Consider the following 16,697-nt stretch of genomic DNA (forward strand, 5'->3'; position numbering starts at 1 on the left):
TAGAGCTCTCTTCACAACTAAAGCTCTCCATCCCAAGCAATATCCAGGTTAACCTCTTATGCATCCTTCCAATGCAGTCAATCCTTCCAGTAGTGCAGTGGATGTACCTACTAGAGAAGGTGCAAAACTTGACTTTCTCTTAGAAAATAAGGCAGGGCAGGTGACTGAGGTGTCAGTGGGGGAACACTTTGTGGCCAATGATGGAAAAGGATAGACCAGATCTAAAAGTTGAAGTTCTAAATTGGAGAAAGGCCAATTTTGATGGTATTAGGCAAGAGCTATTAAAAGCTGATTGGGGCAGACGATCACAGGTTAAGGGACGGCTGGAAAATGGGAAACCTTCAGAAATGAGATAAGGAGAATCCAGAGAAAGTGTATTCCTGTCAGGGTGAAAGGAAAGGCTGGCAGGTATAGGGAATGTTGGATGACTAAGGAAATTGAGGGTTTGGTTCAGAAGCATATATAAGGTATAGACAAGATAGAGCGAGTGAATCCTTAGAAGAGTATAAAGGCAGTAGGAGTATACTTAAGAGGGAAATCAGGAGGGCAAAGAGACGACATGAGATAGCTTTGGCAAATAGAATTAAGGAGAATCCAAAGGGTTTTCAAAAATACATTAAGGAAAAAAGAGTAACTAGGGAGAGAATAGGGCCCCTCAAAAATCAACAAGGTGGCCTTTGTATGAAGACGCAGGAAATGGGGGAGATACTAAACAAGTATTTTGCATCAGTATTTACTGTGGAAAAGGATATGGAAGATATAGACTGTAGGGAAATAGATGGTGACACCTTGCAAAATGCCCCTATTACAGAGGGGAAAGTGCTGGATGTCTTGAAATGCATAAAGGTGGATAAATCCCCAGGACCTGATCAGGTGTACCCTAGAACTCTGTGGGAAGCTAGAGAAGTGATTGCTGGGCCTCTTGCTGAGATATGTGTATCATCAATAGTCACAGGTGAGGTACTGGAAGACTGGAGATTGGCAAACGTGGTGCCACTGTTTAAGAAGTGTCGTAAGGATAAGCCAGGGAATTATAGACTAGCGAGCCTGACGTCGGTGGTGGCAAGTTGTTGGAGGGAATCCTGAGGGACAGGATGTACATGTATTTGGAAAGGCAAGGACTGCTTAGGGATAGTCAACATGGCTTTGTGCATGGGAAAACATGTCTCACAAACTTGATTGAGTTTTTTGAAGAAGAAACAAAGAGGATTGATGAGGGCAGAGTAGTAGATGTGATCTATATGGACTTCACTAAGGCTTTCTACAAGGTTCCCCATGAAAGACTGGTAAGTAAGATTAGATCTCATGGAATACAGGAAGAAGTCACCATTTGGATACAGAACTGGCTCAAAGGTAGAAGACAGAGGGTGGTGGTGGAGGGTTGTTTTTCAGGTTTGAGGCCTGTGACCATTGGAGTGCCACAAGGATCGGTGCTGGGTCCACTACTTTTTGTCATTTACATAAATGATTTGGATGCAAGCATAAGAGGTACAGTTATTAAGTTTGCAGATGATATCAAAATTGGAGGTGTAGTGGACAGCAAAGAAGGTTACCTCAAATTACAACATCATCTTGACCAGATGGGCCAATGGGCTGAAAAGTGGTGGATGGAGTTCAATTCAGATAAATGCGAAGTGCTGCATTTTGGGAAAGCAAATCTTAGCAGGACTTATACACTTAATGGTAAGGTCCCAGGGAGTGTTGCTGAACAAAGAGACCTTGGAGTGCAGGTTCATAGCTCTTTGAAAGTTGAAAATGCTAGAATATGGTGGATGGAATACAACATAAATATGTGTGAAGCTATTCAACCTAGCAGAGAAAGAAAGGCAGAAAACTCTTCATGTAATGAGTGGCTGGGAAATGAGGGTGCCCAAACAGACCTTGGTGTCCCTGCCCACAAAATGTTAAAAGCCAGCTTGCACACAAAGAAACTAGGAAGGCCTTGCTGGCCTCCTATCACTTAGGAACTCAAACACAGGGGTTATAAAGTAGATAGGATAGTGAAGAAGGCATTTGGTATGCTTTCCTTTATTGGTCAGAGTATTGAGTACAGGCGTTGGGAGGTCATGTTGTGGCTGTACAGGACATTGGTTAGGCCACTGTTGGAATATTGCGTGCAATTCTGGTCTCCTTCCTATCGGAAAGATGTTGTGAAACTTGAAAGCTTTACAGAAAATATTTACAAGGATGTTGCCAAGGTTGGGGATTTGAGCTACAGGGCAAGGTTGAACAGGCTGGGGCTGTTTTCCCTGGAGCGTCGGAGGCTGAGAGGTGACCTTATAGAGGTTCACAAAATTATGAGGGGCATGGATAGGGTAAATAGACAAAGTCTTTTCCCTGGGATGGGGGAGTCCAGAATTAAAGGGCATAGGTTTAAGGTGAGGGGGGAAAAGATATGAAAGAGACCTAAGGGGCAACTTTTTCACACAGAAGGTGGTAAATTTTTATGGAGTGAGCTGCCAGAGGAAGTGGTGGAGGCTCGTACATTTGCAACATTTAAAAGGCATTTGGATGCGTACATGAATAGGAAGGGTTTGGAGGGATATGGGCCGGGTGCTGGCAGGTGGGACTAGATTGGGTTGGGATATCTGGTCGGCATGGACAGGTTGGACTGAAGGGTCTGTTTCCATGCTGTACATCTCTATGACTCTAATCCTCACCTTTGGACTGACCAGCCGAGGGAGGTGTCTTAGAGACAAAAGAATGACTTCTCCAACTCCTAATGTTGCCTGGCTTGCTGTGTTCTTCCAGCTTGCCTTGCCTGCATCCAACCTGTGGGTTTCTGTAGGATCACCCCTCATTCCATGGTACAGTGGGGAGTGCAGGTGCAGGTCCTTAACATCTTGGGACCATCTGGTGGGCCTCTGTTGCCCCCCTCACCTCCCCACCCCACAGGGTAGATGTATCTTTCATTGGATTGGAGAGCTTGGGCTGTTTGCAATGCATCAGGTGGGATCTCAACAGGGTCTACACTACTGCAGCAGGACATTTTTACCCCTATGTTTGAGTTCCTAAGTGATAGGAGGCCAGCAAGCCATTTGCCTTCTTAGTTTATTTGTGTGCAAGCTGGCTTTTAACATTTTGTGGGCAGAGACACCAAGGTCTGTTTGGGCACCCTCATTTCCCAGCCACTCATTACATGGAGAGTTTTCTGCCTTTCTTTCTCTGCTAGGTTGAATAGCTTCACACATATTTATGTTGAATTCCATCGACCATGTTCTAGCATTTTCTCCCTGATGGCATTGTGGGTGTAACTGCACCAAAAGGATTGTGGTGATTCAAGAAGGCAGCCTTCTACCAGCTTCTGAAAGGCAATCAGGAATGGGAATAAAATGATGCCACATGAATGAAAGAGAGTTGTCAGAAGAAGAATTCTTGGAGCAGGGCATTGTGGTTTAGGCATGCTTTAGGATACCAGTGTTTGCACATTCTGCTGGACAACTGCACAAAGGAATTGAACAGGGTCTTTAAACATTGAGAGTGGGTGTTTGGCTAAAAGATACAAACACTGGAAATACAGCAGGAGACAAGGCCAAGACCACAGAGAGAATGGAAGAACACCCACTGTGGAGTAGGGTTGTTTTAGTTATTAGAAGATCTGGTTTTCTTTTGCTGACTTGAAAAATATTATTTTTATCTTTATTAAATGAGTAAAAATACATTTTTTGGATATCTGTTTGGGTGCTTGGGAAACCAAAGTGGTCTTTCAAAGGATTTTGAGCTATTTGTGCACTTCACTGCTTTTGTGGTGGTTACTCGTTTATTAGCTGATTTCCTTCAGCAAACATAAAATATGTTGCTTTACAGTTATTTTTAGAGCTACCAAAAATGTTCTAGATAGCCTATTTTCTTATTAATGGAATATTTGAGCCTGTCACACTTATTTGGCACATTAGACACTTTTCTGTACAAAATGGATATGTCACAGGAATGAAGACAAAATGTAATATTTCTTACAGTCAAAAATATTACAGCTAACACACAATTTTCATTCTTTTTGCACAGATGGTTAACAAGTGAATTTTAGTTGCTTTGTGATTATCATTTGCTATTGCACTTCTTTGGGCGGATAATTCAAAATACCCAAGCTGAACATCTTTAGGTAGCATGCAAATTCACAAAACTGATTCTTTTAAAATGCATTTAGCTATAATAAGCTTTACCTGAGCAATTAACACATTTTGCAATGTTTCTATTAATTGCAAATGTTGCCCAATGCAGTTAAACAAGTCCAGCACAGTTATATTCTGTATAACTGTGTTGGGGCTAGTAAGAAAGAAGGGGTTGCTGACTCTGGAAATTTGTTTTCTTCACAGGTTTTCTGGGCTCATTGTATAAATGCCTTGGTCCATTCCATCATCCTTTTCTGGTTTCCACTAAAGGCACTTGAACAAGGTATTTCATTTTTACTCTCAATGTAATTGGAGAACACATGCTTTTTTTCAAATTTGCTCACTTAGGAAATATATAATTTTATTGACTCTCAGGGCCTGTATTACTAATTTACTTTTGAAAACGAAAAGTAAAATGATAATTATTATAGTATATAATTTGAAAGTGTTGGTGAGTAAAGTCTTGATTAATAATTATTTGTGACAGAAACTTCAAATTTGGACAGAACTATTTTTCCATTTACAGTTACCTGATACTGTTATAATGTACACTTTTTATGAACATTGCAGTTTTCTTAGTTCAGTTTTGTCATACATACTAGCCAACTATCTTTTAATTTCCTTCCAATCAATTTCTTTATTTCTTCTGAGAGTGCTGACTCCTTGCTGTCCTATAATTGTATCAGTTGTTCTCTCGTATATCGTCCAAGTTATAATTTATTCATTGTAAATCTTGATTTTGAGTATTTCCCAACTATTTGACCAAAGCAAGTACACCAGAGGGCATTACTGATGTCTCTACACAAAGCAGTTGCTGCAGGTGTTGCTAAATGTTAATCAGATGTCAGAAAATTATTTGAATTATTTTACTTTCCCTCCTTTTCAAACCAATGAATGCTGGAGGTTGTTAATCTACTGTATTCTGGACTGGCTAAAGCTTGTTAATTCAGCATGTTTTCACTTAACTAATCATGCAGTTCATGTATTAAGTCATTTGGAGTTTACATTTTTTTTAAAAACCAAATTTTATGTTCTTCCAGTCAACTACTTCCCGCTCCAATACGATAGGATTTCAGAAATGATGCACAATGAAGTAATTTCATCTTTTTCAGTTTTATGAGATTATAAAAGAAATATTTGCTAATTTTGAAAATAATGAACAGTTCAATCTATTTATGTGATTCTGTTGCTTGGACTGACTTGGAGTTTTACTTTGAGAGGCCACCATAACAAGATCCAATCTTGAGCCAATCTGATTCACTGTATGTGGTCAACAACTGGCTAACTTCGTGGAATATACTGTGGATCCTGACAATATTCCACTATAGAATTGAAGACCTTTGCTCCAGGACTAGTGCTTAGACAAGCTATACCACAGGCATCTACCCCAATAATGTGGACAAGTACCCATGTATGTCTGTCCTCAATGAGTAGTGAAAATCCATCTGGCCAGTTTCCACTGACAGCCATTAGCAATGCTCCCTCAAAACTGTGCATGTCCACTGCCATTCATTGTTTCTAGCATAGCGATTGGTGTCAGCACACCAAACACAACATTGACTTCCAGTTCCAGAACTTGCTGCCATACATATGCTTTAGAGTCCATGCAGCCACTGAGAAAATTAGAGGCAGTGCAGGCCAATAGCAAAGTGATGCAAGATAGCCTGGGCAGTATTACCAAATGGCACTTGAACAACAATGTGCAGTTTAGATTCTGCAGGATCACCTGTCTCTGGACCTCATTAGTCTCTTAGTCTAAACATGGACAACAGATCTAAATTCCAGGGGCGATGTAAGAGTGATGTCATAGAGTCATAGAATCCCTACAGTGTGGAAGCAGGCCATTTGGCTATCGAATCCACATCGACCTGAAGAAGAGCATCCCACCTGGACCCATCCCCCTACCCTCTCCCTGGAACCCTGCATTTCCTGTGACTAACCTGCGTATCCCTGGATATATGGGCAATTTAGCAACACAAATCCATCTAACTGGCACATCAAGGATTGCGGGAGGAAACTGGAGCACCCAGAGGAAACTTACGCAAACAAGGGAAGAATGTGCAAACTCTACACAAACAGTCACCCAAGTCACCGAACCTCAGTCCCTGGCACTGTGAGGCAGCTGTGCTGACCACTGAGCCACCGTGTCACTCTCACTCTCTTTGAACTCAAGAAACAATGTACACTAGGAATGAGGAGAAGCTTTCCATGAGCTGCAGTCGCACCTAGCACAAAGGAAGATGGTTATAGTTGTTTGAGGACTGCAGTAGTTTCTCAGCATTCCTCATCCTGAGGTCAGAAATAGAGATATTTGCTGGTGATTGCACAGTTTTCGGTTCCATTTGCAGCTCTTCAAGAATAAAGCAGTCCCTTCCTACATGCAGCACATGAAACATTTATGCTAATTCCATCAAAAGAGAATTTTATCACGATCCATTGGCAGTTAGCAGCATGTCCATCATTTAATTCCCCACCATCAACATCCTGGACATTACCATCATTACAATCCTTTTTGAGACACCAACATTTATAGAGAAATTCAAAATCTAAATTACCTACTAGAGTCATAGAGAGGTACAACTCGTCCATACCAACCGTATATCCCAACCCAATCTGGTCCCTCTTGCCAGCACCCAGCCCATATCCCTCCAAACCCTTCCTATTCATATACCCATCTAAATGCCTTTTCAATGTTGCAATTATAGTGGCCTCCGCCACCTCTTCTGATAGCTCATTCCATACACGTACCACCCTCTGCGTGAAAATGTTGCCCTTTATATCTTTCCCCTCTCACCCTAAACCTCCAGAAATGGACTCCCTCACTCCAGGGAAGAGAGTTTGTCTATTTATCTTATCCATGCCCCTCATAATTTTATAAACCTCTATAAGGTCTTCGATGCTGCAGGGAAATCAGCCCCAGCCAATTCAACCTCTCCCTATAGCTCATCCTCCAACCCTAGCGACATCCTTGTAAATCTTTTCCAAACCCTTTCAAGTTTCACAACATCCTTCCGATAGGAAGAGACCAGAATTGCATATAATATTCCAAAGATGGCCTAGTCAATGTTCTGTACAGCCTTCTTCACTATCCTAACTACCTGCGACTCCACTTTCAAGGAGCTATGAACCTGCACTCCAAGGTCTCTTTGTTCAGCAACACTCCCCATTACCTTACCATTAAGAGTATAAGTCCTGCTAAGATTTGCTTTCCCAAAATGCAGCACCTCATATTTATCTAAATTAAACTCCGTCTGCCACTTTTCAGCCCATTGGCCTATCTGGACAAGATCCCTGTGTAATCTAAGGTAACCCTCTTCACTGTCTACTTCACCTCCAATTTTAGTGTTATCTGCAAACTTACTAACTATACTTCTTATGCTCACATACAAATCATTTACATAAATAATGAAAAGCAGTGGACCCAGCACCTTGAGGCACTCCACTGGATACAGGCCTCCAGTCTGAAAAACAACCCTCCACCACCACCCTCTTCTACCTTCGTGTCAGTCCTGTATCCAAATAGTTAGTTCTCCCTGTAACCTTGCTCACCAGTCTTCTATGGGGAACCTTGTTGAACACCTTACTGAAGTGCATGTAGAGCACGTCTTTCACTCTTCCGTCTTTGTTACTTCTTCAGAAAACTCAATCAAGTTTGTGAGACATGATTTCCCACCCACAAAACCATGTTGACTATCCCGAATCAGACCTTACCTTTCCAAATGCATGTACAACCTGTCCCTCAGGATTCCCTCCAAAATCTTGCTCACCACTGATGTAGGCTCATCAGTTTATAGTTCCCTGGCTTGTCCTTACCACCTTTCTTGAACAGTGGCACCAAGTTAGCCAACCTCCAGTCTTCTGGCACCTCACCTGTGATATCTCAGTAAGGGGCTCAGCAATCACTTCTCTCGTTTCCCACAGACTCCTAGAGTACACCTGATCAGGTCCTGAGGATTTTCTCCACTTTTATGCGTTTCAAGACATCCAGCAGTACTTTCTCTGTAACATGGACATTTTTTAAGATGTCACCACCTATTTCCCTACATTCTATGTTTTCCATGTCCTTCTCCACAGTAAACATGATGTGAAATACTCGTTTCGTATCTCACCCATTTCCTGCTGCTCTGCACAAAGGTCACCTTGCTGATCTTTGAGGGACTCTATTTTCTCCTGTTACCCTTTCGTCCTTAACATATTTGTAAAAACCCTTTGGGTTCCCCTTAACCCTATTTGCCAAAGCTATCTCATGTCCCCTTTTTGCCCTCCTGATTTCCCTCTTAAGTATACTCCTACTGCCTTTATACTCTTATAAGGGTTCACTCGATTTGTCCTGTCTATACTTGACATATGTTTTCTTCTTTTTCTTAACCAACCCTTCAATTTCTCTAGTCATCCAGCATTTCCTATACCTACCAGCCTTTCCTTTCACCCTAAGAAGAATATACATTCTCTGGACTCTCATTATCTCATTTCTGAAGGCTTCCCATTTTCCAGCTGTCCCTTTACCTGCGAACATCTGCCCCTAATCAGCTTTTGAAAGTTCTTGCCTAATACCGTCAAAATTAGCGCTCCTCCAATTTAGAACTTCAACTTTTGGATCTGGTCTATCCTTTTCCATCACTATTTTAAAACTAATAGAGTTATGCTTGCTGGCCTCAAGGTGCTCCCCCACTGATACCTCAGTCACCTATCCTGTCTTATTTCCCAATAATAGGTACTAAGGGAATGCTACCACAAGGTTCCCTTTTTTTAAACAACTTTACTGCATATACATAACTAATCAAAGCAGGTATCGCCCACTAAACATTATGTTAAGTTGTCAATTATTCCTTATGCCAAAATAGAAACATGAACATTCATATTCTCAAATGAGAACATCCTCTTTCCATTTTGGCTTCCCTCTTCAGAAAGTCTTTGTCTACTCATCCAGCTTTTGAAAAGTCCTTCATGTTCTTAAACCAAATCAAAGTGCCACAGTTCTAAGGAATTAACTTTTACTCTATGTTTCTGCTGTCCTCTGGGCTTTGAGATTTCTGGGATCCTTTCACTAGCCTCTAACTTAGCGACTCCCCACTGCTCCTTAATTACCTCATGATTTTGAAAATTCCAGTCAAAGTGTGGGTCTCACTGCACTCTGGCTAAGTGCTTCCGCATCAGAAATTCTTCTGATTTTTGATGACCCACTTACCTCTGGTGTCTGGCAATTTCCAACTCTTGGCAAACTCTTTCACTGCATGCTGAATTCATAACTTCGCCTTATTATCTTGGGTGATTTCAACTCCAATTCCCAAATATTTTTAGGAAAAATCCAACATACAACTTCCCAGAATACTGACCAAGACTCTTGCAATTTCTAAAGTCCAGCATTTTAATGATCTTATCCTTCCAAATTTAATCTTCCCAAAACAAAAGGTTCCTTCTAAAATGTTCATAGAGTCATTGAGTCGTACAGCATGGAAACATTCTTTGGTCCAACTCATCTGGACCAACCAGATATCCGAATCTGACCTAGACCCATTTGCCAGCATTTGGCCCATATCTCTGTAAACCCTTCCTTTTCATATACCTATCCAGATGCCTTTTAAATATTGTAATTGTACCTGCCTCCACCACTTCCTCTGGCAGCTTGTTCCATACACACACCCACCCTCTGCATGAAAAGGTTTTCCCTTGTGTCCTATTTCAATATTTCCTCTCTCACCTTAAACTTATGCCCTCTAGTTTTAGATCCCCCACCCTAGAAATAAAAGCCTTGGCTATTCACTCTATCTTATGACCCTCATGATTTTATAAACCTCTGACGCTCCTGGGAAAAAAGCCCCAGCCTATTCAGCCTCTCCCTTCAGCCCCGGCAACATTCTTGAAAATCTTTTCCGGATCCTTTCAAATTTAACAACTTCGAATAGAAGGGCAACCAGAATTGGTATGCAGTATTCTAAAAGTGGCCTTGCAAACATTCTGTACAGCTGCAACATGACATCTCAACTTGTATACTCAATATTCTGAGCAATAAAGGCAAGCATACCAAACACCACAGTTACCACCCTGTCTACCTGCGACTCGACTTTCAAGGAACAGTGCACCTGCACTCCTCAGTCTCTTTGTTCAACAGCAGTCTCCAGAACCCTGCCATTAACTGTATAAGTCCTGCCCGGGTTTGTCTTACCAAACTATAACACCTCACATTTATCTAAATTAAACTCCATCTGCCACTCATCGGCCCATTGGCCCATCTGATCAAGGCCCCATTGTACTCTGAGATAATCTTCTTCACTGTCCACTACACCACCTATTTTGGTGTCATCTGCAAACTTACTAACCATTTTTCCTCTGTTCAGTTCCAAATCATTTATATAAATGATGAAAAACGGAGGACTCAGCACCATTTCTTGCGGTACACCACTGGTCGGGGGCCACCAGTCTGAAAAGGAACCCTCTACCACCACCAGCTGTCTCCTACCTTCAAATCAATTGTGTATCTAATTTGCTGGCTCCCCTGGATTCCATGGGATCTAGCCTTGCTTACCATGCAGAACATTTTACTGAATTTGGTATAGGTAGTTTCTACCACTGTGCCTTCATCAATCTTCTTTAACACTTCTTCAGAAAACTCAAGTTAGTGAGACACTATTTCCCACGCACAAAGCCGTGTTGACTGTCCCTAATCTGTCGTTGCCTTTCCAGATGCATGCTCCAACAACCTAACCACACTGATTTAAGAGTCACCAGTCTGTGAACAGAGAGCTAGATGACACTATTTATAACAAAGCAGCATGCATAGGAATATGCCTTCCACCAATGCACCATAGTAGTAGTGAGACCATCAACAAAGTACACTGCAACAACACTCCAAGGAATTTTCAATAGCATCGTCCAAATGATTGGCCATTACCATCAGAAACACCCTTAGGGAGTACATAAGAATACCATCACCCCCCCCCCCCCCCCCCCACAGTGACTTGTCTTTGAAGCCATACACCATTCTGATTCAGAATCATGTCATCAATCTTTCATTGTCATTGGAATTTCTTACCACAATGCATGGACTGCAGTGATTGGGAATGACCAACAAAATGTTAGCCTTGTCAGTGACAACCAGGTTCCCTAAATAAATCAAACATAGTTCAAAGAGTAGATCCATGGATTCTGATACTTGGTATGCCACTTATGTTAATACCTCAGGAATTTTTATATATCTAACAACAGGTACGTACCTAGCATCTCTCTCTAAACCCTTCTTCCCTGCAGCCCTCACCATCTTAAAAGCTGGAAACTTATGGTTGCTTTAGTTTAGCAATTAACTGTTACCAATATTTCAGCTAAAATTCCAAAGAGAGATAAAATTTATTAACTCTGAATTAAACTAAGCAAGCTGATCAATCTTGCAGTTACTTGTATTCAGTATGTACGTAAGGGTCTAGGACTTAGGCAATGTAGTTCCAAGGATGCAGTCCTGAGAACTTGTCAGTCTTTAGGTCCATTGATTTACTAGCAACTTTTTACTGGCTAAGGCATTGTTTTATGCTCATCCTCCTTATTATTTTCAATTATCTTTGAGGAATTTTCTAAGTCTTTGTTTTCCAGTATCAATTTCCCATACTTACTCTCTAGAGAACTGACACAAGCTTAGTTACTCTTCAGCTCTTCAAGTACTTGTAGAAATCTTAATGTTTGCTTCTGTATTACTAGCTAGCTTTCTCTTATACTCTACTTTCTTCCTCTTTATTACCTTTTTAGTAATTTTTGTTGGTTCTTAAAGTTTTTCCATTCCTCTGACATACTGTGAATTTTTGAAGATGTGAACAGCCTTTTCCAAATTAATGCTATTCAGAACTTCTTTATTTAATCACACGTATGATATTTCCTTTTCAAAGTAACTTCCCACTGGGAGAAACCTTTGCTTAGAAATATTTAATGTATTCTGAATAGTTTGCCTTTGCAATTTTAATGTCCTCCTTTTAATCTAGTTTCTCAGTTCAACTAAGCCAGCTCTCTCTCCATGCGTTTAGATTAGAGTGGTGCTGGAAAAGCATAGCAGGTCAAGCAGCATCCGAGGAGCAAGAAAATCGACATTCAGGCAAAAGTCCTTCATCCGGAATGGAGGCAGGGAGCCTCCAGGGTGGAGAGATAAATAGGGGTTCAGGGTGCGGGGTGGGGCTGGGGAGAAGATAGCAAAGAGTACAATAGGTGAATGGGGGTGGGGATGGAGGTGATAGGTCAGAGGGGAGGGTGGAGCGGGTAGGTGGGAAGGGAGATTGGCAGGTAGGACAGGTCACGGGGACAGTGCTGAGCTGGAAGGTTGGATGTGGGCTAAGGTCGGAGAAGGGGAAATTAGGAAACTGGTGAAGCCCGATTGATGCCCTGGGGTTGAAGTGTTCCAAGGCGGAAGATGAGGCGTTCTTCCTCCAGGCGTCAGGTGGTGAGGGAGCGGTGATGGTGGAGGCCAAGGACTTGCATGTCCTCGGCAGAGTGGGAGGGGGAGTCAAAATGTTGGGCCACAGGGCGGTAGGGTTGATTGGTACGAGTGTCCCGGAGATGTTCCCTAAAGCAAGGAGGCGTCCAGTCTCCCCAATGTAGAGGAGACTGCATTGGGAGCAACTGATACAAGAAATGACATTGGTGGATGTTCAAGGGGAACTTTGCTGGATGTGGAAAGCTCCTTGGATGGAGGTGAGGAGGCGGTGTGAGTGCAGGTTTTGTAGTTCCTGCAGTGGCAGGGCAGGGTGGTTTGTTGGGGGGTGTGGATCTGACCAGTTAGTCACAGAGGGAACGGTCTTTGCGGAAAGGAGTGAGGAGGGAAATATATCTCTGGTGGTGGGGTCCGTTTGGAGGTGGCAGAAATGTCGGAGGATGATGCAGTTTATGCTGTGCCCCCATATCTTTTATTTAGTTTTAAAACCTGAGTTATGGACCCACATTTCTCCCTTCTAAACCTAAACTTATTTCATATTGTGACAACTGCCGTCTTAAAGACTCCTTTACCATGTTCAGGTATATCCTAACTGTCAACAAGTCTTGTTCACTCATCATCCTGTGCACATTAATGTAGTGGCTCATGGTGTTTCAAATCTCAATGTTAAAATCCTCTCTTAAAATTTGCGTCTTCTATCTCTGTCTTCCTTCAGGTTTTCCTTTAAAATTTATGTGTTGACTCAGTTTCTAATCGTCTTCCTAATATCTATTAAAGTTGCTGATTGTCAAGTATTGTCTGATTCTGCTGCTTTAGAGCTATGTTGCAGATGCTATATAAGTGGAATTGTAAATACTTATTAAGTTGATGGACACTATCTCTTACAGTATCTATTTTTACAAGCACTTCTAGTAGTCAGCTTATGTGTTCAAATAACCAATTGAGGAGGAGCTGAGTGATGCAGAGAGTTGGAGTATTCTTATTTCTCCTTTGGGACACAGATTTGAATTCAACCCAGACTGAGGTGATGAAAATCTTCTATATTTGAATATTGAAAGCAAAATGAACCTGGACAGTCTCAAATCCCAGTGGACAGGAATAGTCTGCTCAAAATTGCCAGTAATTAAGCACTAAATTGACAGTTTCGCTCCAATGGGTCATAAGAATAGCTAATGTTGGTAAATGGAAATATCGCTGACACAGGAAGCGTCACCTCTTCTGAGACTGAGTTAAAGCATATCTGTGGAAGAGAGTGGAGCAGGCTTTAGCTCTGTCTAACCTATGCAATAACTGACTTCAAAATATTTTGAGCTGAAACTAGGTGTAGGAAGTAGAATATATTAATTTCTTCACCGAATTGAAATAAATTTATTTCAAAGCTATAAAAAAAGACAAATATGGAACAAAGAACATGAAAATGTATTTAATTGAATTTTTACCATTTGTAATCCATTAGAACTAGACCCTCTACCTAGCTGTGCGTATGTAAATCTCAATTGTAACTTGACATCTCAGAGCTCATTATGCTTCTAACTAGTAAGTGACATGACAGCCTCCTCCAGAAGTCAAACCCACAGACTACAGAAATGGAAGCAAACAATATCTTCACTTTGCATTATATGAACAATGATTTTAAATTTGAAATAAGGTAAGCATTTCTCACTCAATGTGGAAGTGGAGGGAAAGAAACAATTTTCATAAGTTAAGAGTGACAGATCCCAATACTGAATTTTATACATCTAATTTTGTTAACTATTTCTACAGTGAGCTTTTTTCTAACTTACTTACTCTGGACAACTGTAACTTGCAATTACATCGTGATGACATCAACCTTTGGAAAAATTTGTGTTCCGATTGTGATTCTTTAAATATCAACATTACTGTTATGATTTTGTGACATTTTCTGACCCCTTCTGAACGAGTAGTAATGTCAGTAACACCTTTTCTGAGTAATGAGAAAATTATGCAGTTTAATATGAATAAACCATTAAAAATATACACAGTCGGTTCTGGTATAGCATGATAGTTCTGTTCTCATGCGATCTTGTATTATAAGAAAATCACGCAGTAGTATCACCATTTAATGGTGCCGGAACCGACTGTAGTCATTGGAAAGGGAAACCCACTGACAGTGTCTCCTCCACTGCCAACACCAACTTCAACATCTCTTACCCTGATCATTAACCTGCAAACCCCCAATTACTGACTTGTGATTTGACTACTGTGATCCTAGGACTGCAGTATTTTTTCTGAGCACAAGAATTGCCATCCTTTGACTGCTGGCAGCTCTCAGTAGGTAGAATCTGTGCTTCCAGTCTTGATTCCAAGAATGGCCCAATAGTGATTTCATTGACTAATGGGTTTTTGGTTTCTGCTTTGGCAGGCCTCTTGCCAGTTCTTAAACGGCAAGCAAGACCTGCCCCCCATACCACCAGAACTTTTGTTTCTCCTTCCACAGATGCTGCCAGACCTGCTGACTATTTCTAGAATTTTCTATTTTTCTTTCATATATCCAGTATACATGCTTTTAATTCTTATGCTTTGCTCCAATTCATTTTAAGTTATGAGGTTAAAAGACAAGCATATGGCCTGAGAATAGGTTAAACCAAAATATAGAATCATTGAATCCGTACAGTGCAGATTGAGGCCATTTGGACCATCAAGTCTCAGCCAACCCTCTGAAGAGCGTCTGACTCAGAATTACACTTCCACTCAGTCCCCTTAACCCTATATGTACCATGACTAATCCACCTACTCTGCACACTATGGGGCAATTTAGTATGACCAAACCACCTAACCTGCATATCTTTGGGAGCACCCTGTGGAAACCCACACAAACTTGGAGAGAATGTGCAAATGCCGCACAGTCACCCAAGACCAGATTTGAACATGGGTCCATGGCACTGTGAGGGAGCAGTGCTAACCATGTAAAAGTGACATTATAGTGAGAAATTGGCAAGTTGTCAAGTTAGTGCCTTTTTGCTGTTGTTCTGCACACTCAATACTGCCTGAAAGGACAATTCCGTTGACTCAATGTCTTCATTTAGTTTTTAGCTGGAGCATCACTAGCTCAGATATTCACTTTCTGAAATTATTTCATGTATCCTAGGAGAGGATCTCTGGTTTTAATCCAGGATGGTCCAAAGTTATTTTAAATTCATGGGATGTGCAATATAGAATAAATGCCAGTATTTATTGCTCATCCCTAATTGCCCATGAAAAGGTCACGATGAGCCGCCTTTTTGCAACACTGCAGTCCATGTGGTGAAAGTACAGTCATGGAGCTAATAGCTAGGTTGCAGGGACCGTATCAGGCATCCATATACAAGTTAGAATGGTATCTTAGAGATAGTGGTAACCACTAAGCTTGCTGCTCTTGTTCTTCTAGTTAGTAATTGTTGTGAGTTTATAAGTTGCTGCAGTGCATCTTGTAGATGGCAGACAATGAAGAACGTTTCCCTGTGATAGAAGAACGTTCTGTTATTAATCAAGTGGGTTCTTTTCTCATGGATTGTCTGAGTTTTTTTGAGCACTGTCTGAATTGCACACTCTAGCCAATGGAGAATATTCTATTACACTCCTTACTTCAGCCTTATAGATACTTGAGAGTAAAAAGGTAAATCACTCACCGCAGTGTACCAGCTTGTTTATTGTCACTATTTATCTGGCTCGTCCAGGTTGATGTTAGTAGTAAAATTCAACGTTCGATTTTCTCTTGTTGAAAAATGTCGCTAAATGACACTTGTAAGGCACAAACATTACCTTCCAGTGGTTTATCCAGCTTGAATATTGCCCAGGTCTTGCTGCACAAACTGTTTCATTATCTGAAGAAATGGAAACAGTACTGTATGCTGTCCGATCATCAATGATCATCTCACATCTGATCTTATAGAGTCATACAGCACAGAAGCAGACCGTTTGGTCCAACCGGTCCATGCTAGACATAATCCCAAACTAAACCCGTCCCACCTACCTGTTCCTGGCCCAAATCCCTCCAAAGTTTTCCTATTCATATACTTATCCAAGTGTCTTTTAAATGTCGTAATTGTGCCCACGTCCACCACTTCATCAGGACATTCATGAAGCAGTTGAAGGTGATGGGCCTAAGGACGCTACCCTGAGGGAAGTACTGATGCAGTGTTTTGACACTGAGATCATTGACTTCCAGTAGCACA

The 16,697-nt window shown here is 41.4% G+C and overlaps 1 protein-coding gene across 5 annotated transcripts in view; it reads left to right on the forward strand.

Annotated features, from left to right (window-relative positions):
- The window catches only part of atp8a2 (ATPase phospholipid transporting 8A2), a 561,594-nt gene that overhangs the window by 466,821 nt on the left and 78,076 nt on the right, over positions 1 to 16,697 (forward strand). For all 5 annotated transcript variants that reach the window (XM_072577324.1, XM_072577326.1, XM_072577325.1 and 2 more), the window contains one exon: positions 4,317 to 4,395. In XM_072577324.1, the coding sequence (XP_072433425.1) occupies positions 4,317 to 4,395 (79 nt within the window). The remainder of the gene's footprint in view (positions 1 to 4,316; positions 4,396 to 16,697) is intronic.

Source organism: Chiloscyllium punctatum, chromosome 9, assembly GCF_047496795.1.
Source record: "Chiloscyllium punctatum isolate Juve2018m chromosome 9, sChiPun1.3, whole genome shotgun sequence".
Lineage (NCBI taxonomy): Eukaryota > Metazoa > Chordata > Chondrichthyes > Orectolobiformes > Hemiscylliidae > Chiloscyllium > Chiloscyllium punctatum.